The sequence below is a fragment of the Columba livia genome, chromosome 2, assembly GCF_036013475.1.
Source record: "Columba livia isolate bColLiv1 breed racing homer chromosome 2, bColLiv1.pat.W.v2, whole genome shotgun sequence".
NCBI lineage: Eukaryota > Metazoa > Chordata > Aves > Columbiformes > Columbidae > Columba > Columba livia.
Genome location: NC_088603.1, coordinates 150394911 through 150418786, shown reverse-complemented (window position 1 = coordinate 150418786; position 23876 = coordinate 150394911). Strand labels below are relative to the sequence as shown.

The 23876-nt window shown below is 43.6% G+C and overlaps 1 protein-coding gene across 23 annotated transcripts in view; it reads left to right on the top strand.

The window, feature by feature from the left end:
• The window catches only part of MTSS1 (MTSS I-BAR domain containing 1), a 129050-nt gene extending 105481 nt beyond the window's left edge, over positions 1-23569 (top strand). For 2 of the 23 annotated variants that reach the window (XM_021294250.2, XM_021294252.2), the window contains 9 exons: positions 2665-2822; positions 4056-4163; positions 5008-5105; positions 7134-7344; positions 14977-15096; positions 16067-16261; positions 18350-18514; positions 19252-19414; positions 20658-23569. In XM_021294250.2, coding sequence (XP_021149925.2) covers positions 2665-2822; positions 4056-4163; positions 5008-5105; positions 7134-7344; positions 14977-15096; positions 16067-16261; positions 18350-18514; positions 19252-19414; positions 20658-21349 — 1910 coding nt within the window. In that variant the 3' untranslated portion in view covers positions 21350-23569. The remainder of the gene's footprint in view (positions 1-2664; positions 2823-4055; positions 4164-5007; positions 5106-7133; positions 7345-14976; positions 15097-16066; positions 16262-18349; positions 18515-19251; positions 19415-20657) is intronic. The other 21 variants (XM_065054381.1, XM_065054379.1, XM_065054376.1 and 18 more) reach the window with 16 other exon arrangements.
• Positions 23570-23876: the final 307 nt, after the last annotated feature.

Here is a 23876-nt window from a genome sequence, read left to right as displayed (position 1 = left end):
CACTAAACCATGTCCCTCATCTAAAGGCCTTTTAAACACCTCCAGGGATAGTGACTCCACCACTTCCCTGGGCAGCCTGTTCCAACACCTGACAACCCTTTCCAGGAAGAATTTTTTCCTAATATCCAATCTAAACCTCCCCTGGTGCAACCTGAGGCCATTCCATCTCATCCCATCACTTGCTACCTGGGAGAAGAGACCAACCCCCTCCATGCTACAACCTCCTTTCAGGTAGTTGCAGACAGTGATGAGGTCTCCCCTCAGCCTCCTTTTCTCCAGGCTGAACAGCCCCCGTTCCCTCAGCCGCTCCTCATCAGACTTGTGTTACAGGCCCCTCACCAGCTTCGTCACCCTCCTCTGCACTCTCTCTACTACCTCAATGTCCTCCTTATGACGAGGGGCCCAAAACTGAGCACAATGTTCAGTTTCAGATGTGAGAGAGTGATGCAGTTTTAAGTCTGCTTTTGCCAAAGGGTTAAAATACACAGCTTGAACATTATCCTGATAACTTTGTTGAACTGAGGGAGTTACACAGGTGTAAATGAGGTTTGCTTTTGCCCCATGTTTTAGGTGCTGTGTTGCTCTGGTCTGAGACGTGCTGCTCTACGAGATCCATGTAAATTACCAAAATTCACTATAATTGAACCCACTTTGTCAGTGGAGTCCAGTTGCTTTCCAAGTGTGTGTCTTTTCAATGCGTAGGTGCGTGCATTTAACAAGGCTTTACTGTGTTAAGTGCATGATCATATGCTGAACATTCACAGCAGTTCTCCAGAGCTGAACTAATTAATGAGAGTGTGATTTAGTTTACAACAAAGGTATTTTTCATTTGACACATCTACAGCACTGAGCCAGTATTGAGGTTTAAACTATGTGAGATTGTTTCATCTGTTGTAATTTCCAGGCAGCTCTCAGGAGTCTGAGCAATAGTGTTGTCCTCAGTTTCAAGAATTTGAAAGAACAACTTCAGAGAGGTATAAAATGTTTAATCACTGCATCTGATAGCAAAGGAGAGTATGGGGAAGGTCCAGAAATGTACAGAATGGTCTTCAAGCAGAAGGGCCCTGTTTGTCTCCGAAGGATGACGGGTGAGAAGGCACAAGACCTTCAGGGTGTTACCCAAAACTCTTCTATAACTTGTTTCTGGCAGATGCTAATTTTGAGAGGAAGCAGGTGACTGCAACTTCAGAGTCAGTTATTTTGGAAGTTATTTACTTCCAAAACAGTTTTATGACCACATTGCACTGGTCAACATGATCTAGAGTGTTGCACCACACATGGTTCTTCGAGGATGCATCTCAGAGCTCTGCGTGTGGGTATCCGTGCAGCTTTATCTGGACCAGGTCTAACTCTGTACAGAGATTTGGATATATCCAGCCCATAATACCCCTAAGCCAGTGTGATTTTCTGCTTCCATCCCACTCTTTGCTGCGGCTCTGGCTGTGTGTTTGTGCTGGGAAGCTGATGAGTTATCCTCGCTTTGGAGTACTCAAGAAGTAGGGATGATAATAAGGCAAAGGTTTTCTTTCGTAACACTGACCTTGAGTCATCTGCATTTTGTGCTACACACATGGGATTTTTTTTTATTTCCTTTTGCTTTTAGCTTCAGCTTCTCTATGGAGAAAGGTTCTTGTCCATAAAAATGGATTTTGGGTAGCTGCTTGTAACTCACCCACCATTTTTTGGTGTTATCTTCCCCGTATTAAGCAACAGTAGCATGAATATGTACCTGGATACTTGATTTGTGTGTGATGGTGTTTCTGGGAGACAAATTTGAGACAAATTTACACAACCGAGAGACTTTAAAATATGTAGGGGTGTAAGCAGCATGAAAACATCTTGCAACTGCGACATTGCTGATGCAGTGATACTGCAGATAAGCAGCAGCTTTTCATTCCTAGAGGAATAATTTTTGGCATGATGCAGAGTAAGCAGTTAGTGCAGAATAAGGTACTTAACTGTCACAGAAACTTTGGGTATTATGAGTTGATTATAATTAACACAATGAAGCTTTTTGATTGCAAAATACTGTTGTTGGGTTTTTTTCTTTTGATTTCCATAGACAAATACTGGACATTATTATGTATTTGAGATGTTGATAGTTTTTGTTTTGGTTTGGACTTTGGCACAAAGGAAACTCTTTTAGCAGTTGTTTGTGTAGAGTACTTGAATCCAGTGGTCCAATGATTAGTAACATGTTCCTAATATCCTCTCATATTGGAGATTCATTCAGTCCCTTAATTACTCTACAAAGTTGTCATTAGGACCTTGCTGAGCAAGGAAGTAGGAAGGAAAAGGAGTATACCTGGGATTAGTGATTAATATCCTCCCAATTAGTAAGAAGTTGATTTTCAGCCAAGATTACAGGAAGGATTTATACAACTGACACTTTGAGAAGGTCCTTATGTAAAATGCTGTCTTTGGCTCGTTGAAACCTTTTGAATTGAGATGGATTTCTATTCTATGCAAAAAGAAAAAGGCAAATGCTATGAAATGCTTGATTTAATTGGGAAAAAAAACCCTTACTGATGTGAATTAAGGGAGAATGCTGATTGAGACAAATTGCAAAAGCACAATATGGCAGCAGTGCTGGCTGAAAAGAAGGTCTGCTATGGAGGTGCACAGTTTTGACAAAATGTACTCTTGATTGTTTCCTGCATACAGGCCGGGGTGACATTCAGCCCCAGTTGGATAGTGCTTTACAAGATGTCAATGATAAGTACCTGCTGCTTGAAGAAACAGAGAAGCAAGCTGTCAGAAAAGCTCTGATCGAGGAGCGTGGTCGATTCTGTACTTTCATCTCGATGCTGCGACCTGTGATAGTAAGACCTCTCTGTTTTAAGTCGGTACAATTCAGAAGTTGGATGAGGGGTCAAAAGCCTCTAAGAAGAGTAGCGTGTTATATCATAGGCATGGATCTTTAAAGTCATAGAAACTAGCCGAAATTCAGCTTGCATCTCTGCCTGGCAAGTGGTAAGAGTTGGGCTCCTTCTTGCAGGCATTTGGCTTAATTCAGCGAGGGAAGACACTGAACGCTTTCAATATGGCTAATGAGAAAACAATGGGCATAAAGACTTCAGTGGGCTTCAGCTCCCTTTGCCTGCCAACCTGAGACATTGCTAATGCAGTTTTTTCCTCTGCTTTTTTTCTTAGCATCACATTTTAATATAAATCTTCCTTACTCCTACTTCAGTGCTACGACTGATAAATGTTTCAAGACCTCCCCTGTGTATATAATGACATTATCTGACAGATTGCAGCCTCCTCCCATGCAGTTTTCTGGCAGCTCTTTTCCTCCTACATGACAGCCTTTTCAGTTCATTGAAAAGGTTTAAGTATATTTTCATAATCTCAGGTTGTCTGAAGCCTGACGATGAATCGCTTGTGGCTTTGTGCAAGCATGATGCATTTCTGAAGGGCCTCCAGCACACTGGGAAAATGTTCCCAATGCTTGTTTACAAAGAGGATCAGTCTCAACAGAAAACCATGGTTAGAGAAGCGGGGAGGTGATGGCTGAGCAGGAGGAGGCGAATTGCAGACTCTGAGAACCTGGATTAAATTACTATGCTAGCTAAGGGACTACTATAGTAATTTACAGTACAGGAATCATCTGAGTTAACTGAATGGATAATAGATGTATTAATGCTCTGTACCTGTATTGTGTCTTTGTCTCAAAGTTTGCAAAAACTAGCAAAAAGTTTAACACCTGTTTAGGTTCAAGGTTAAAATCCTTAGGGCACATTGGTGAGTATACATTGAAGAGTTAAATTTTTTCCTAAGGCAGCAGAAATGACAATCTTTTTCTGAAGATGTCACAAAAAGAAGGCTCAGTCTTACCTCATTGGCGGGAGAAAGGATTTCTGGGCTTCAGAACTTAAACCAGTCTTAAAGTAGTTATAAAACTCGAATATTTCCAACCTTGTTTCATAAATAGTAAAGAAAAAGCAGCTCCCCTGGGCGTTCCCACAGTCATCAGCAAAAAGAAGGTTGTGTATTGTGTTATGGGTCTGATTTTTAAAACTAAGGCTGTGATTAGCCTTGCTTTATCTTTTCAGGAAGAAGAAATATCAATGCTAGGAGAAATAACCCATTTACAAACCATATCAGATGACCTGAAAAGTCTCACCATGGATCCACACAAATTGCCATCTTCAAGTGAACAGGTTAGCTCTTCTTACCTGGAAAACATTCCTATTTGTAGCTTGTACTGGTTTTCCTTTTGTGTTTTAAGAAATATTGACTGCTAGCATTTAGTATCTTAGTGTTATGTTTTGTAGATGTAAAATGTAGATGTAAAATGCTGTCTTTGGCTCGTTGAAACCTTTTGAATTGAGATGGATTTCTATTCTATGCAAAAAGAAAGTAAGCGAAGTAATTTTTAATATGTGCAATTAAAAAAAATTGATTTTGAAGGACCAACTGAGTGCTCCTGAGGTATTTGGTGAGACCAGTGTGAAGTGGTAGCAGTAACACTTGGAAGTATATGAAGATGCCCTATTTATGCTGAGGGTTTATGAGGAAAGTGTGTCTTCTCCTCACCCTGCAATTGAGAATCCGTGTCTTTATGTGGTCACAAGATTGCTGGGATTAGACAGCTTGATGGAGTCTTAACATTTGAACATTTTTCCGTGCTGTCCTTAAGAGGCATAGGAAAATGTGTATCATTTGATGACTCCAAATAGGACATTTTTCTCCAGCCCTGCTGTGTGAACTCAATTTTTTCCATCCCTGGAGACATCCCAGGCCAGGCTGGACGGGGCTCTGAGCAACCTGATCTGGGTGAAGATGTCCCTGCTCATTGCAGGGCGGTTGGACGAGATCTTTAAGGTCCCTTCCAACCCAAACCGTTCTGTGATTCCATGATAACTCTGGAAGGGAATTGAGACTAGGTCAACTGGCACCGAAAGTTTGTAGTGGTGGCAAATTTTGCATGACAAGCAGATGCTTTCTGTGAATCGAGGGAAAAAAATTTCCATGTCCTTGATGCTATTGATTATCTTTCATCAGGTAATTTTAGATTTGAAAGGTTCTGATTACAGCTGGTCTTATCAGACTCCTCCATCCTCTCCCAGTACTACCATGTCCAGAAAATCTAGTGTTTGCAGGTAAGTAGCCTGGTAATATTTAATTTTAACCTGTTTGGGGGCAAAGGGAGGCAAGTTCAGGCTGTGGTATGGATTTGTATGCATACTTAAATCTTAAATAACAACTCTTAATGAAATCAGTCCCTTGTGGTCTTTATCTGTTTAAGTGTGTGACTGGGAATATTAAAAAGGATGGGCATGACTGAACAACTTTTGAACTCAAGACAACTTGAAGATGCTTTTGATTCAGTTCTCTTGAATCCATTTCAGATCAAAGAGCAGACTGTACTGATCTAAGCTCTGAGATTGTTCATTCATAATTTCCTTTTCTGTTTTTCATGTGATGACTTTTTAGATTATTCTAAGTAGCTGTTACTAATCAGTAAGTTAAACTGTTTGAAAAGGAAAAACATCCTTGGCAATTGCCCTATCAGTCTGGTAGATGGAAATGCTTTTTTTGATACAAGTTTTTTTGACTGTTTAATGCTGTCTAATGCTGTCCTGGAATATGTTGAAACACTGGATTCTGTCTATGCTTTCTCCATAAAAACTGTTTTCTCTCATAAAACAGTTTGTTAGCATGTTGCCCCCATACCTTGGTGTCTACATTTACTCTTTCCTTTTACCGAAAAGGAAGATAGCCTCTTGTGTATTCTGCTCAACACCTTTCTAGCCGCTCCTGAATGATTACCTTTTAGTTTGCTTTATGAATAATGTACCACAGGTTCCCTGTGTTTGAGCAAAGTTACTTATAGCATGTCAGAGCAAGTGAACATGACTTCTTCTATGTACCGACTTGTCTCTGCATGCAGATATATATAAAAAAAGCTGCAGTACTTTTATATATATGTGTGGACACATGCATATTCAGAGCAATGAGCACAGGCTTAAAGATGCAATATCCTGAAGCTGTAAAAGAAAATGGCTAAAAAAAAAAAAAAAAGAAAGAAAAAGAAAAGAAGTCCATCATGTGTTCCCAATCAATCCTCATCTTCTTGGGCAGTAAAACTTGCATGGTAACAGACTGTTGTGTATGGGTAAAATAAGGCAGAGCTCTTCTTCCCCTGCTCGCAGCCGACTTGTACGTCTTCTGCATACGTGGCATTTGTGAGCAGGAGGTGCGGTCCTCCCCAGGTGTCCTTCAGAGCCGTCCCTTCAGCTAGCCAGCCAAGGTGGGAAGGGAGCTGCCTTCGGGCTGAGGCGTCCTGCCAGTCCTGCTCCGCCACCCCAGCAGGAAACTTCAAAGGCGCCCACGTTGCGGCTGGCGCGTCGTTGCTGTCATTCATGGGTACTGGAGATTAAAAACCAATCTCTCTGTTTGAAAAATCAATTATTTTTGTTTTCATGGATATTAATTTGGGGTTTCAGTTCTCTCATGGTCTTTGTTATTGACTAAAGGTGCATACCCAGAGGCTTGACTTCACTCAACATGCCATCACATGCTTTTTTTTCTGGTAGAAAGCTTTCATGTGAGCAAAGCTTGTCCCAGGTACTCTGAAGCGTGGGGCTTTGGTGATGCTTTCGAAAGTCCCACACGTTGGGCTGCTGACTGGCTGCCGCAGCATAGCTAGAGGCAGACTTTTAGATGAACCAGGATGCATTTGGACCATCCGCTGGAGATTCCCTTGAAAATTTGGGCCATGGTGCAAATCAGGAATAGGAGAGAGAACAGCAGCAGAAATTTTTTGTGCAAGTTCTGCACAAATGCTAAAGAGGGCATGTAGCGATACCTTCATCCCTAACCCGATTTTGAACTCTGAGTGGTTACAGAATTTGATCCTTTGAGTGAAATTCAAGGAAAAACGCCATTTTCTCTCTAGTCGCAAGGGATACTGCAGATGCTTATGGTCCTTTACTGATATATATGTGCATATATATATATATATATATCTAAATTTAATTTGTCAACATTTTTTCTTTCCCGGTTTATGCTGCCTGTTGCTAGAGACACGTGGAATGTTAATTGTACTGTATATGGGTCTCTCCCCACCCCACCCTTGTGTCTTTTCCTCTCCCCTTTCCTTTCTTTGTTCCTTTTGTCTCTCACAGCAGTCTGAACAGCGTTAACAGTAGTGATTCCCGGTCCAGTGGCTCGCACTCGCACTCACCTAGTTCACACTATCGCTATCGCAGCTCCAATCTGCCTCAGCAGGCACCCATGAGGCTGTCCAGTGTGTCCTCCCATGATTCTGGATTCATGTCCCAGGATGCTTTCCAGTCCAAATCGCCATCCCCCATGCCACCAGAAGCACCTAACCAGGTACGTGCAAGCATGAGAACAAAAACCTGAGCGTGAGCTGGACTCTGTAGCTTGGCTCACCTTACACAGAAAGGATCTGGTGTGGTTTTGGGGTACCTTGGAGTCAGGTTAAGCACTGAGGATAAGGTTTGTCTCGCTGCGCTTCATCCATCTAAAAGTTAGGCCTGTAGCTGGAGTGAGTTATGCTGCTTTTGCAGTTAGCACTGAAGAAAGGGATGAGTTGTTCTTGGGGCTTTGGTTTTCACTCTGGCCCTGGAGGGAGCCAGACACCTAAATTTCAGATCCATATAGAAGAGAGAGAGCAAAAAGTCCCACCTTACACGACAGAATAAATATCCGCTTCACCCACTGAGGTTACCAGTTAATACCAGGCACAGACTGCAAGTTGTTAATATCTAGTGGCTGTTTGGTGTCTAATAGACAGATATCAATGCCAGAACAGCCTTACACTGGCGACTTTGGCATCAGAGAGACTGCTTTTATTCCTCCCTTGCAAAGGGCCTGGAGTACTCAAAATGCCATTAGCAGATCATATGAAATTGGTTTTGCCTTTTTTTTGTGACATCCCTTTCTGTGGATAGACTTGCTCCTTCTGACTCTCAATTGAACACCTTGCAGAAATACGGTTTCTGCATGAGAATGAGAGATATTTTTAATTCTTTATGGAACTCATAAGAAATTATAGTTTGTGTAGTCATATATGATAGTGTCCTGAACCCAGTCAAACTAAGAAGATTTATCTGTATAAATAAGCAAAACTTTTCTAGAGCATTTTTTGTTGTACAGAAGGATGGTACTACTCTTTTTGTTCATGGCACCATGCCTGTAAAAACTAGCTGGCCACCTGCAGGCAGAGCTCTGCTTGCCTCCAACCTGTGTATTTTCCAGCACCTCAATTATCTTTTCTGTGTTGTTTTGTTGGGTTTTTTTAACAAATTACACAGCAACTGCAATATTTTTTAAACAAGGCCGAACTACCATCTCACATTATAGATCCCATCATAAACCTTAGTTACAAACTGCAGTGGATGTAACATCCCGTTGTTGAGTATCACTTATTTTTAATGCATCCCGAGGTTGCTGGAGAAGATTATCTTTTAGTTTAATAAATGTAGTTGCACCCCTTTTTGTGTGTAGGGGAGTAGGTGGTTTTGTAGGCAATGATAACTTCAGTCCCCATAACCAGCAAGCAGCCAACTAATTCAGAGTTAGCGCTTACCCAGTGTCACCAGCACAGTTAAGCTACTCCTGGGCCCCCTTTGTCAGCACACACTCTTTGCAGACCATTTAGTAAATAGCAAGCTTAGTGAAGTGTTTAGGGTATCAACCAAAACAACACTAGTTCATTTAGGCTTGGAACATGTTCTCAAGGGAAGCTCAACATTTTTTTTAAATATATTTACCTCTTTCATTTTAATAGAAATGCTTTGTTTTCAAATGAATGCATCTTCTGCACTGTCCCCAGTCTGGACACGTCAGCATTTTTTTATAGATGGCATCCTGAAGAACTTTGTGCACACTAATAAAATGAATGTTTTGTTTAGATTGGCTATGGCTAACCTAAGTGAAATGCAAAAAAAAAAGTAAATGAGCAATAATAAAGTAAACTGGAATAGTAACAAGGTAAGGAAGTTGACTTTTAAGATACGTGCATCAGTTACACATGCTAGCATCATCTTTGGTTTTCATAGTATCCACTGCACCTGCATAGAAGGGTGGTAATCCACATGATGATGCTACGTTTGCAGATGAGGATGTAACTTTGCAATTGCCCTTAGCATGGAAAAACCCAGTGCCTCTCTCTGCAAGTTCCCCGGTTGAGCAGGGGAGAGAACTTAGGCTGGGATCAGCTGGCAGAACATCCTGAGAGCTGATGGGAGTCGTGCTGATTTACACCAGCTAAGTTCGTACGCTTGCACTTCATTTTAGAAACTGTCCATAAAGTTGCAAACTGATCCAAGCATCACTTGAGCTACTCGTGAGCTGTAGAAGGCTGCAGCCGTGTGGCATTGACTTGACAAATGTAGTGTGTTGGTACAAGAAGTAGGTATGTGCTCTGTATGTCTCTAGTTCTGTGTACCTTTACGCAGAGGAAAAGGTAACAGATCATTGCCTGGCCGCTTCATCTCTGCTTAAGTGTCTTGCTTCGTTATGTTCAGCACTAAGTAAATTGTGTGTGTTGTGCTGACATCTAATTGTGATTGTGAGCTTAGCGAGAAGCTGTTCAATTTGCAGCGTTATTTCGTGTTGTGTGTCTCTAACCAACTGACAGATCTGCCCTGCGGTGCTGTGCTTTTGAGGCTGGGTGGTGGGTGTGGAGGAGCAGCCATAGCGGCTGCTGGTGTTAAACACTGGTGTCATTGTCGGTAGCAGTGCCGCTCCAAAAGCAGAAACACAAGCTCTGGACTCAACAAAGGAAATTAAAAGCCATATATCTTGGGCAGGTGGACAGTTTGCTGATGTTTGCTAGCTGCATGCTGTGGCATCTACTTGGGCAACAAAGCCCATTTTCTTTTAATAATGGATTTTAGAATAGAAAGTAGAAGGGGACTATATAAAATTCCCATATTATGGGAATGAGAGTGTATGAGCTATGTGAAGCTTTTGTGCTCTCACCTAGATTTTAGACAAGTGTCGCTGAAAATTAAACTGAATTTATTTAGAATCACAGATGGGGAAAAAACTTTTAAGTGAGGAATAAGCAGAGATTTAAACAAGATACAGAGGAGAGATGACTGGCAAAATGAAGACTGTTTTTCAGCCAGTAGTTGCTGAGTAGTAAGTCTTACAGTCATTACACTCTGCATAGAAGATAGAAAGAAGAGAAATTGTAAAACGAGACTGTGCCCTGACACTGGTCTAGTATGATCTGTTTTCTGTAGCGTTGCTGTTAACATCACTGGGAATAAACGTGTTAGCCTGTAACGGATGTCGAAAGGTCACTGTGAAATGCTTTAATCTTAATTAAACAAGCACATTTGCATATAGCTGAACAGCTGGAAAAGCATCACAGGTCTCTTTTCTGGCGTGGAACAGTTTCTCTAAATGCCAGATTTGAGGTCAGGCCTGGGCAGCGTTGCCCATGGCATGTCCTGACAACAGGCAAAGCCCTTTCCAGCAGAGCTGCTGCTGCCAGCACCGAGCTCCTGGATGGACACTGAGCCTGCACGGTGCTGCCAAACCCACGCGTTGCCATGGGCAGTGGGCAAAGTGAGGTCTGGGGGTATTTGTGATCAATGTGGTAATAGTGTGGTTCTGTTTGATTTAGGGGGGTGATAATAGAGGGATCCAGTGGACTTGGAGTGAACATGCATGGGGGAAGCAATTATACAGTTGGATTTTAGGGGCTGCTTATGACTTTGTGAGGATGAAAGCAATGGGAGAGAAAGAAGCAGGTGAAGAAGAGAAAAAAATTGCTGACGTGCTGTCAAACACCAAAGGACTAAGTCTTTGTTGTTGGAATATTCTGGAAATGGCCTTCTGTAAACAGTGACGTAGAGGGGAAACTGATTGTGAACTGCTTCTGCATGTACAGATAGATAAACAAACAGGAAAGATTCTACTTTTGAGGAAACTCTATTGCTTGAAATAGCTTGAAGTTAGAATAGGGGGAATAGATTGTTACAACTCTTCAGTTTTCCATGTAAATTAAGAAATGCTCCCAAATCTGACCTTAAAAACAAAACAAGACAAAAATTAAAAAAAGGAAGAAAACCAAAACAACCTGAAATGCATCTGTAAATTATCACTTTCTCCTAAACTTCCTTTTTTAAGTCAGGTTTCCCAGCAGTTTGTCCCTGACTAGAAAAAAGGGTCAGTAGAGACTTGTTCCTGGAAGTGGGACAAATTGAGGAGGTGACCTTGAGTCACCGTGCGAAGCTGTTGGAAAGGTAATGGAGACGTCTTCCACCACCTGTAGAGGGATGTTGGACCAAGCTCTTGGTCAGGATTTGGCCTCCTGGGAAAGCCTTGCCCTGGAAGCGCCGTCTAGTTGAGGAAGGGAAGGGTTTAAGAAAGGAATACTGTGTTTGAATGGAAAGCGTAACAACAAAGGCTGCAGGTAATCCAGGATAACTGTGGTTCTTTTATAGGTTAGTAGGACAACAGATGGGAAATATAATAATACAGTCCACTAGCCCAAAATACAGCTTTTTTTAATATATATATGTATATATCCTTGCTGGAATTTGTACATACTACACCAAGCAGTGGAACACTATCTAAGAACAATGTCTGAGAGACCAGATACCAAGTTAGATATGTATAACATACATTTGAGTTGTTAACGTGCAGAGCACAGTTTTAGCTCTCTGCTAATGGTACTGTTAACTTCCAGCTTTTTCTCAGAAGAAATGGTTTAAGAGCAAAGCAAAACCACCATTATCGCAACTGTGGGGGAAAAATAATGATCTCCCAGGGTTAAAATAGCTAAAATGAAAGAAGTAATTTTAAAAATGACTCAAACGAAACCATCATTTTAAAGAACAATTGACTAAAAAAAGTTGAAAAACATCCAGTAGTTAATTTTTTCCTCCATGGGCTGTGAGTAGAAATTGCTCTGCCGGTGCGTACGGTGAGCGCGCAGCTCCAACAGGCTCTCGGAACTGTGGAGACTTTTTTGCCCAAGCAGTAACTGTGCAGTTTCTGTTCCCAGCCCCTCGTGCTTTCTGCTAAAAGCTGAAGGGGGGGTCTCTGCTTCCCCACTGGGGTCCAACCGCTCGGGTCTGTTTCTGCCATCTGGTCCAGGCTGCCTTGGATCTGCTGCCGCTCGCCTTTTCTGCACACTTTTCCTTCAGGAGTTCGGGATTCTTCTGCCTTCCTGTCCAGCGTTTTCTCACTGCTGTAATCAATCCTTTTTTAGCAAGACCAGAGACTCCCCTTCCCTGTGCCGTGCAAGTTTCTGAAGACCAGGAGACCCTGTTTCCCCACCACCAACCCTTGCATGTCCTTAGGCAACCAGGGTGTTTTCCCCATGGCATCTTGGTTCTTCCTTTGCCTGCTGAAAATGCCCACACTGAGTTAGTGGGAGAGTCTTTGCTTCCATCTTTTTCTTTCACCTTGGAGTCACGTTATTGCAAAACTAAGTTGACCACTTCTGTTCTTTTTTTTCTGCATGTGCCAAGTAAATGGAACAATTCTTTGCATCTTCACAATTTGCATTTTTTGCCTTTTCCATCTGTTTGTTACATGCAGCTCGGTTGCTGATAAACCTCATTTATGACCCGTTTCTACCATTACTTGACATAATCTCATGAAGTTTCTGGCTTGTAAATAGGACTAGTCTATCAGATGTAAACTCCAAATTCTCACTTGTCATCTTTGGGCCATCGGTGGAAAACAAGGTGGCACGATACTGTATTTGGAACTGAGACCCTTCACTGTCCTGCCACATGCAGAGCGTGCAGACCCAGGAGAGTGTTTCAGGCCATAAGGATGAGGTTAGAAAGCAATTTCTGAAAGTACTTTTTTTGCTCTTTTATTTTTTCTTTTTCCTGCCCAAAATGTAACCCTAGTGTGAGTGTTCTTACAGGGCTTCTCAAACAGTTTCTTTTGCTGAGCCACCTGGAATGTCAGGCAGAACTCTGGAGTTTTAGTGCAAAAGCTTGTTTTCTTTAATGTATTTTTCTATAAGGGTAGAAGAAATAGGCTCATCTCCATTTAGTGTACTGTAGTTATGTCTGATGGCAGAGTCAACTGCAGCTCATGTTTGTCATTATTCTTCTTTTTAAAGGTTTTTCTCCTGTAAAGGGAGTTGCATTAAATCAAGAATGTGACGGGTACCACAAAACATCAAGCCACTGCATCATCTAGTACCCACTGTATACTTTTCACTTCTCTCCTTAGCAGCTGTAGTTGTACTTTCTTCTGATCTTATGTTCACCTCAAGTCTTGCTGCACTTTGAATACAAGCCTTGTTAGCTGAGCTTACTTGTCCCCTAAACACATTTGACAGGTCTCTCGCAGGTCTGATCCCATGTCAGCACAAGGTGGGATGTATGTTATTTCTATAAAATAATCCACCATGTGACATGCCTTTTTTTTTTTCTAAAACAGGCTTTGCAAGATTTCATTTAAATCCACAGTTTGCTAGTAAGCTCAGGAAGCTGGTATTGTATTGGCTTCTCAACAGCCCAAACATCTTCACCAAAATCCTTGTGGTGATGTTGTCTCATCTCAGGAGGCCGACATCTCTTTTTACATAGGCTATTAGCTGTACATTCTTTATATGTAGCCTCTGGTGAGCAGAGAGACAGCTTCTGGGTGTTAGCAGTAATTCCTCTACAGTACCTCTTATCCTGCTGTCTTTTTATTGCAAACTCACCACAAAATCTCATCTAAAGTTAACTGACAACATTTTATCTCGGATTAGATTTCCCTTCCTCTTCTGAGGCTTTGCTGCACAAACTTGATACAAGAGCTCATTTCTGGAAATCTCAGCCATTCTCTCTGCGGTCGTAAAATAAAATGCCGGGGATATCCTTAGAGGGATTTGCTTCACGGGGCTTGGAGTACCAAAGGATGAATTGCTCTTGCTGTCTTCCTGACAGTGAATAGAACTCAGAACTACCCCAACAGCTTGACCATTTCAAAGCACTCGGTGTGACCTGCACGCACACCCCTGCTGAGGGGGATGCCACTTTCAAGGAGGTGTATGATGATGTTGTAGCTGATAAAATGGTCCACGTGGTTATTCACCTTGGTCTGCCTGTGGGTGAATTAGGTGCTGTCGTAGAGGCCTTAGAGCAGTGACTGTACAGAAAGACATGCTGGAAAGCGGAAGAGAAGTTGCTAGCTAGGAGCTAAATGTTTGAGGTGTTTGATGGACACTCTGTGTCGTGCATTTTCCTTCCCTCTCCATGCAAGCCCCTGCTATTTTCTGTCTCTGCTGTTGAGAGGGGGTGGGTGGCAAGCAGATGCCACCATTTATGCCCTCAGCAGAGAACAGACCTTCATAGTGGCTGCTGGGCAGAAAAGTGTGAGTCGGAGTGCTCTTGGTGTATGCATACTACCCACAGAGGCACATGCATACAGATAGCGCACTTTGGAACCCTCCAGCTTTGGTAAGTATCACTTATTTCTCTGTTCCGTAATATTTGAACTCAGATGAGCTTTTCACAAGCACTTTTGCAGATCAGAATATCTGAGAACTTGTGACATTTGCTGCTCCATGTTTTAGATCTAAACGCTGTGTCTTTGAAGTACTGATGATCTGCTTTTCTGTAGAAATCACTTGTCTCAGTATATTGCATGTTTGGACCGTGGGTGCTCTCAGCTCTCTCAGCTTCTTGCTCTGGGACAGCTAACAGAATCGAGACGCTGAAATTGCGATGAGGAGTCGAGATCGCTGCCTCGAGTCCCTCATTCGCAAGCAGCGCGGCAAGTTCTCGCATTAAGCAAATGGCTTATTTTGTTTCTCACAGATTTGCTGAACGTTAGCAATGGTTTTGAGCAGTTTCTAATTGATTTGTAAAAGCCTAACCCTTTGCTTCTCTCATCCTTCCCTCTCTCCTGTGTGTGTCTCTGTGTATGTGCTTTTTGTATTTTTGTTTGTCTGTTTGTGTTTATTATTATTATTATTTTTGGTGGCTTGTGTACCCTTTCCCTGCGTTGCGATGCTGTTTTACGCTGCAGAATTCGTCCAGCTCTGCCTCTTCAGAAGCCTCTGAAACCTGCCAGTCAGTGAGCGAGTGCAGTTCCCCCACCTCAGTCAGCTCAGGCTCCACCATGGGGGCTTGGGCCTCCACAGATAAGGTGAAAAACTTCATCTCAAAGATATACAAACCTACTAGCTCATTATCCAAACCCAGCAACATTTGGACAAAAAAACCCTGTGCATGGGATGCAGCCAGGATTCCTCTCTGTGAAGATGAGAATAGGAACTGTTGCACACTCCTTTAGACAGGAACACTTGCTTTTAAACTAGCTGCTAGGGGGAAGCTACAAATTGGGCATTTTACAGAGGTAATGCTCATTGCCTTTTCTGCTCAAAGAGCTTGTGGAACGCTGCCCAAACCCAGCTGGTTGCATGACAAAGAGCATCTTGCCCAGGCTGAACTGTTTGTGGCTTCTCCCCTCTCCCCCATTAGGTAGCACACGGTACACTGGGCAATTGGGGTTTGGTTTTGACCGAAACAAAAAGGAAAACAAAACACTCATAAATTATGGGGGATATACACTGAATCGGGGGAGGAAGTGATAGCGGTCTCCATTCTCATCTGGTAAATCCTTGCTGTTGGTTTTTTCTTTCTTCTTTTTATTTCTTCCATATCATCACGCAGCCAGAACACGTCATGGTCGAAGGCTGGATGCTTTTCCTCTCTGTCCAGCTGCGTAGAATAAACGCCACCAATGCAAACGGCTTCACTATTGGCAATGTTTTGTTTCTATGTCCGCAGTCTGCCGGGTACATAAACTGCGAAGGCTTTTTCACAGAGTGCTGCTTTTGTGGACAGAAGGCAAAGCTGCTCAGCCTGGAGACAATGACTGAATTCATGTCTGAAATTTGTTATACCAAATAACAATTTTCAAGCAATCTCACTTCTGAACCAAGCATTGTATCAATTTTCTGTTGTTTGTTTGCAGCAAAGCTAAGAGTTTTCTTTCTTTTGTTTTAAGATGCAGAAGTTTTCTCCCTAGAGCATCAGAGTTGCAGTATATTTTCATATTCATTCTGTTTATATTAATTTCTCTGTTTTTGTTTGTTTATTTGTTTCGTTTCCAGTTGTCTAATGGGTTTTATCACTGTAGTTTATCAAGTGACCCATCCGTAGCTTCAGTTGGTGCAGGTCCTTTCCCTCATTTCCCGCCTGTCTCCCGCGCGTGGACTCGGGCTCCCTCAGCCCTCCTTCCAGACTACGCTCATTATTACACCATTGGGCCAGGCATGTTACCATCATCTAAGATCCCTAGCTGGAAGGTTTGTGTTCCTTTTGTTGTGGCAGTCCTCACCTCCTCATACCAACAGTGTGCGCACGGCGGTTGTTGCTGCCTTTCGATCCGTGTAATTACTTGTTGATTTGTTTAATATCACTCTGAATGGGCACTGCATGGTGATAATCAGGGAGATAAAAATCCGGTGGTGGATATTTCTGAACGACCCTGTCTATTCTGACACTGCCTAAAACATATCAGAGCTGACAACACCTAGGGAGGAAGGAACAGTTTAACTCTGGAGCGTGGGTGAAAGCACTCTGGGCTCTATTCAGCAAGAAAAGAGCTTGTTTAGCACCGTCAGAGCGCTCTCTTGAGCAGGGCAGTGCAGCCCGGGCATCCCATGGGGTGGTGAAACTGCCCCTTGAAGGACACGATGTTCTCCCTGCGGCTGAGCTTGGCCCCCCCTGGGCCATGGGCAGCATGCTCTTGTAGATCTAGCTGGAGTGGTTTAAGAAGGTGCTTGTCACCAGGTGAACCCAAGAGATGACTAAAGTCCTGGCTTTACTGGCATAGCCTGGAAGTGCTCCCACAGCTTATTTTGTTCTCCTGGCCGAGACCACTGAAAAAGTCAGGGCGCAGTAACTTCTTGGAGTTGCTCCAGCTGGATCTGCAGGGATCTTTCTTGGCATCAAAACGTCTCTGCTCCGCCAGAGCCTTGACTCTCATCCCTGCCAGGTGGTTCCCCTGGGGAGGTTCTGCCCCTGGAGCAAGGTGAGAAAGGTCTCTTGGCTGTTGCCCTGAATCTTCCCAAAGCTGAAACACAGTTGATAGTATCTGTGCAGGTCTGAGATGCCTGTGGATGGTTATGTGATCCTGCATATGCACCATGGGACCTTCTTATACATGTAAATTGAGATACCTTGTTACAGATCCCCCTCATCTCTCTCTCCAGCAGCTGGAGACTGTTGAGACATACACGGGGTGGCCACTGTGGTCCTGGGGGATCAGCATCATTGGTTGTGTCTGTGCTAGCAGCACTTTGCCAGTGTATTTTACAGCAAAACAGAGCAGGGGCAAAGCAGAGTTCTGTATGTGCTAATAAAACCAAAATACCTGTCTGCACAAGGGGCTTCTTGTCAGTACAGCTGCCGTGCCCTTCTCATACCTTGGACTGAGACACGTGCCAGTAAAAATCTATAGTGTGGTCTTAGCCCATCATTAATCATTGATCAGAAGGTTGTGCAGAGGCTGCCCAGCAGCCAGCTGCTGCCAGCGGTGGGGTGTGTGGCTCGTTCTCACACACAAATTGTTTATTTTTAAAGCACCCAACATGTTGGTGAAGGAAAACTCTCTCAGGAGTGGGTCACCCCTGCGGCAGCTCGTATCTGGGGAGCTGCTGCTTAGCAGAGGTTCTGCGTCCCAGCACAGGTCACTGATCAGTCCTGCTCTTTGTGCAACGTGTGGTTCCTGGGCACCCTCAGGACTTTGCTTAATAGAGCCCTGAGTGAACATTGCCCTCGTGGCATGAGGAGTTTCTGTTTCTACCATAGCACCAGTAATTCAGAGTGAAGTTAAGTCTTTCTTCAGTACAGATCATTATTATAAACTAGATTGCAGCTAGTAAGCAAACTGAGATTACTCAGAGTGACTTGCTCCTCTGATGCGTATCAAAGATCTGTTCAAGCCTAATTTTTCAGAATTGAAGACGTGCATAACAGCACATAATGCTAGAACTTGTGTACATCCAGAACAGTTACATTGCTGATTGAACGTTTATGTACATTTTCTGCTCTGTGTGAGTGATTTTTGCATTTGAATTTCTGAAAATATAGGCTTTAACACAACAGAATTTCATTTAGAGAAAACGATAGTATTAAAATGTTAAATATCTTCATATAAGAACACTTAGGTAGAATACAAAAATTTAGATTCCCTTTCATAAAGGAGATAGGTTTTATAAGTAAAGATTTTTAATATCCTCAAAATTAATTTATTTCTGGGGCCTTATTCACAAAGGCATATCCAGTTTGATACATAATTGTTCCACTAAAATTCCCCTTTTGCATAGTTTTATATGTAATTAAAGCACAATTACTGATGAAAGCAATCATTAACGAGCGCATTTCCTTAGGACTGGGCCAAACCGGGCCCGTATGATCAACCGATGGTGAACACGTTGCAACGTCGCAAAGAAAAGCGCGACCCAGATGTCAATGGAGGAGCTCAGAGCGGAGCAGCCGTGGCCCCCGAGGAGGCCCAGAGACCTCGGAGCATGACGGTGTCGGCGGCTGCAAGGGTGAAGCTCTAATTTCAAATACACTATTTGGGGCAAAGGAAATGGATGCGCCAACTCCTGCCAGCGCTTTTTGATGTACTTTGTGTTGACGCGTGTTTATCTGACAAGCAGCACTGGTGCGGCGTTGGTGTGGTCAGTGGAAATAGCATGGGCATGGCAGAGCTGGGTCTGTGCAGCCTGGAGAAGAGAAGCTGAGAGGGGATCTTGTCGATGTTTATAAATATCTCAAGGGTGGGTGTCAAGAAGATGGACCAGACTCTTCTCAGTGGTGCCCAGTGATAGGATGAGGGACAACAGGCACAGGCTGAAGCACAGGAGGTTCCATCTGAATATGAGGAGAAAACCTCTTTACTTTGAGGTGCCAGAGCCTGGAACAGGCTGCCCAGAGAGGTTGTGGAGTCTCCTTCTCTGGAGACATTCAAACCCACCTGGACACCTTCCTGTGTGATCTGCTCTGGTGAACCTGCTTTAGCAGGTGGGTTGGACTGGATGATCTACAGAACTCCCTTCCAACCCCAACCATTCTGAGGTTCTGTGAAAATACCATTGGGTGTTGGCATTTGCAGAGCAGTGGCATCCAAAGAAGTGTATGTTTCTAAGCCCTAGTAAATGGTTGGATGTGATCCTGGTGGGTTCTGATGTTGACAAGCTCTGCTTGGGAGGAGAGACAGCTAAAAGTCAGTGAAGACTGACTAACCCTTCTAGATGTAACGAGTCTCTTTCCCGTGTGTTACCAGCAGGGTGAGGAGATGGAGGCCTGTGAGGAGCTGGCACTCGCTCTGACGAGAGGGCTGCAGCTGGACACCCAGAGGAGCAGCCGGGATTCCTTGCAGTGCTCCAGTGGCTACAGCACCCAGACCACAACTCCGTGCTGTTCCGAGGACACAATCCCATCTCAAGGTACCCATCCAGGAGATGTTCTTTCTCAGAGCATTCCCAGCCTGGCCGCTCACCCCGCGGTGCCAAGGAGCTCTATCCCAGCAGCTATTGCTCACTGGCTTTGTAGTCGGCTGGGGAGAAAGGAGTGAATGTTGTGAAGTTTTTTCCAGCTTGGAATGCAGCCTGGATTTCTTAACTAAATAGAAATGTGGATCACTGCATAGCATGCTGAATATTTTCTTGTGCATTATTAGAATGAGTTTTAGCTTAAGGATGCTACCATTTTAAAGAAGATGCCAGAGTTATATTTCACGGGTTAAGTGGAATGACACTGGTCCTGCATTACACACTTCTTGTGGCAGCGGTGTCCTTCTGAGCTATTGTCTTGGCAAATACCACCTCATGAGCTTTGCTTTCTCACTCTGTCAGTACTCTGAATCTGCTCTGGGTTTCCCTTTGTGACTTTTTATTTCCTACCTAAGCAGAAATTTTGTAACTGGAGAAAGAATCCATTGGAGACCTCAGCTTGGGCAAGCTGGGAAGCTGCAGTGGGGCGTTGGGTTTTGTACCGTGTTTCAGGACCAGAGAGGGACTGAGTTTGGTGTTTGCAGTTCAGCAGCCACGTTGTTTGCTCAGCTGAGGTGGATCCTGCTGTGCAATCACAGGAGGCAGCAGGGCGTGCGCAGGGCCTGGCTTGGCTCAGCAGTTACACGGAAAGGAAGGAACCCAATGCAGCTGTTAAAGCTGAGGCTGAATTTTCAGAGCTGACAGCTGGGATTTACATTGTTTGCAAACTGAACGGATTTGCTGCTGAAATCACTGATACACAGTCCCCTGAGCCCCGCGTTGCTTAGTCTGAAGTACACATCTGAGTCACTGACTGTTTTAAGTATTTGTATCTACAAGTGGTAGCATATGGCTTGTAGGATGCTGGTGTCGGTATCTTAATGTTGGCAACAAACACTGAGTCTTCGTTACTTAATTAGTTACTCTCAGAGAAGGTACTGAGTGCGTACAGTTCTTGTTCTCTTTCACAAGTGCTCTGGGCACCCTGCAATTTAGGTTTGATCTGCTGCAGTGCTGCCCTCAGCCACACTGAGAGTCCTGGTCACAGTATCTCAGGCTTCCTTCCTTCCTTTGAGAGGTGGAACCTCTCTTAGTTGCTATTGATCTCCAGGCTTTTTTGGTTATACACACTTCAGACTTACTGACATGACTCAGCTGCCTTCTCCAGCTTGTTCCTAACTCTGTCTTTTGGCATCAGTTTCAGATTATGATTATTTCTCTGTGAGTGGTGACCAGGAGGCAGAGCAACAAGAGTTTGACAAATCCTCCACCATCCCAAGAAACAGCGACATTAGCCAGTCCTATCGCAGAATGTTTCAAACCAAGCGTCCTGCTTCCACCGCAGGTCTGCCGACCACGCTTGGACCGGTCATAGTCACCCCCGGCGTCGCCACCATCAGACGGACGCCTTCCACCAAGCCTTCCGTCCGGCGCGGCACCATCGGCGGAGGTCCGATCCCCATCAAGACGCCGGTGATTCCTGTCAAAACACCGACTGTCCCTGACATCCCGGGGGGGCTGCCCGGCGCCCTCGCTGGGACGGAAGAATGTCCCGAGCAAAGTCCCGAGTCTCCAGCAGCAGGAGATGGTGGGCAGGCTGTCCCCAGCATGCCCTCGTCCTCGTGGAGCGGCCAAGCATCCGTCAACCCTCCGGCGTCGAGCCAGAAACTGGGCGGTGCGGAGGAGCAGAGGCAAGCGGTTCCCGAGGGCGAGGAGGGCGAGCGGGACGGGCTCGGCGCCCTGGCGGCCCTGGGCCAGCCCGAGCTCGACCCCGCCGAGCTGAGTCCCGGGGACGTCCCGCAAGGTGAAGATATGCTGAACGCCATTCGGCGCGGCGTCAAGCTGAAGAAGACGACCACGAACGATCGCTCAGCACCGCGGATCTCCTAGGAGCGGAGAAGCTGCCAGAGTACTCGCCGCCGAGAAGGAACTGTGAGGAAACTAATTTGTCTCTATCCATTCCAATCTGTAATCAGTGAATTTTTTTAAGATACTCGGTAACAGACGGCCTGAAAGTACTCTGCAAGAGAAAACAAGGTGAAAGAGCGTAGTAAGACATAATTTTCACTGGTGTTTTAATTTGTAAATATCAATGATTTTGTTTCTGCATTTTTTTGATCTAAGTTACACTTTTATTTTTTTCTGAAGGTGCCAAATCCCATTTACCTTTTTTATAACTCTCTTTGTAAAGTTTTAAATCATAGGAGAAAAAAAAAATGTTGAGTAGTTAACTTCAGCAAAGGGATTTAATGAAAATCTGGCTTTTTTGCAAGCTTTTGTAGAGCGCCTTGTAGTAGTGAGGTTAAAAACCAGAACAATGGGACTTATTTTAAAGTTTAAGTCGAGCTGTAAGGAACGGATCCTCGTTTAAGTATTATTGAAAACAAAAAGCTTGAAAAGCAGGAGTGAAAATTGACAATAAAAGCAATATATAATGCAAGGAAGAAACCTGCAGTTGGTAGAGTATTTGGGGGGGTAGTGGGGGGGAGGGAGATGCCATCAACATAGCAGATGCTGTTGCACAAAAGTAGCCTAGTAGGATTAATTACTAGTAGCTTCATGGTAAATGCATCCGAATAAGCCATACTGGATTGCAGTGTTCTGTTTCTGTTGGGTGTTTTAAAGACTGGGGTTTTTCCACGTTTCTTTGGTTGACTGCACAGCAACAACTCTCAGTCACATGCATGCAGCCTGAACTGTGTGGGCTTGGTGCTTCCACCTTCACTTTTTGTTCCACTCATCCTCTCAGCGCATACAAACAAGGACGACAGGCTTAAGGCAGTTACAAATGTGAAAACATTTTTAAAATGCAAGCAGGGAGTTCTTAGATATTATCAAAATGCCTTTTTGTGACTGTGCCCAGCAGGCTGGGCACCTTGGGAAGCCCAAATATTTTGAGAAAACACTTCACAATTTGACAGGTGTAACCAGCTTGTGATCTAACAAACTGCGAATGTTTCTTTCCAATACAGGGGCTTGTTTTTCTTAACTTCTTTTAAATGGCAGTTGATTGGCTTTTCTTAAATACCGAAAAGAAGGGGGCGAAGGGCGGGGGGTGGGGAGGGATACTGGGGTTTTGATAATACCGGGAGTCTGACCACTATATTCTCTTTTTTTGTACTTTAAGTCGTGTTTTTTGGAACGCTGTTGATAGAATTATTAAGAGTGGGATTTTTTTCCTTGAAGTAAAAGTAAGTTATTGCTGCAATACCCATCTCCTGAAGCCGATAGAAATGTGCAGACCCCAGGGCACGACCCGCGCTCCCGTCGGACGGTCCCGAGGGACCCGGCGCATCCGGGGTTGCCTGAAAACGCACCGAATAAGGCATAAAAGGGGCTGGTTTCCACCACGCACTCTGCAGATTTCTGTTGGCTCTGGACTTGCCTACATAACCTCTTATTGCTTTAATACATAACTGCATTGGATGTGAAACTTCTAGTAACTGTGTAGTCACTGTGTTCTATATAACATTTTACACTGCTGTGGTTGATAACCTTTGTTTTTTTGTTATGGCTTAAAAGCAAAAAAAAAAAGGCATGATTCGTAGAAAATATTAAACCTTCCTTTCTTTGAAAAACAAGCTCCTTATTACAGAATATAATAAACAGTAGTGCCTGTGGTGTAGCCCACCAATCTTGATACGGTAGCTGATGCATTGTGCAAATGAGGCTTTGAGATGGTTTTTGCATAAACAAAAACTGCTAGGAGATAATCTCAATAGTTAAAAGTGTTATTTAAACCTTTGAAATAAATGGATGTAACTGTACCTGAGTACAGCTTTTCACTTGTTTAGTTCTTAAACGTTAGTATAATCAGTAAAATTTAATATAAAATGTTGCCAAATTCAATGTAGAAAGAATGTGACAAAACACTTTGGATAGTTCTATTGTTTGTGTTTTTGCATATTGTAAAAGCAGTGTCACAGCTAAAAGATAAAATGTTTCTAATGGTAAATTATTGTGGTTTAGTTGCTAGTTTGTACTGAGAGTTGACCTCTCCCTGTGCAGTTTTTTGTTCTAAACTGGTATAAATAATTGCTGTAAGTGTGTCTCCCTTTACATTGTAATGATTGCTTAAGCCTACATTATAAATAAAGAACTGCTGGAAAACTGCTGTATTTCAGTTCTTAAAAGACTCTATGCTTCCAGAGCTCCAGGTATCCATGGTGTCCTTCATCAGACTTAGGAAGATCACGCAGGTTCCATCGGCCTCTAACAGAAGCAAGGGAGAATTAAAAAATAAGTAAATTAAATGAAATCACATCCAGCTGTGTTCTACTGATGTGCACTGAAAGCGCAGTAGCAGAGCAAAGGTGCAGCACTGATGATCGCAGGAGTAAGTTTACATGGGGATGAACTTGCCTCTGCTCTACAGCAACATTATCCACAACGGGGGGAAACATGCCAAAGTAAGGAA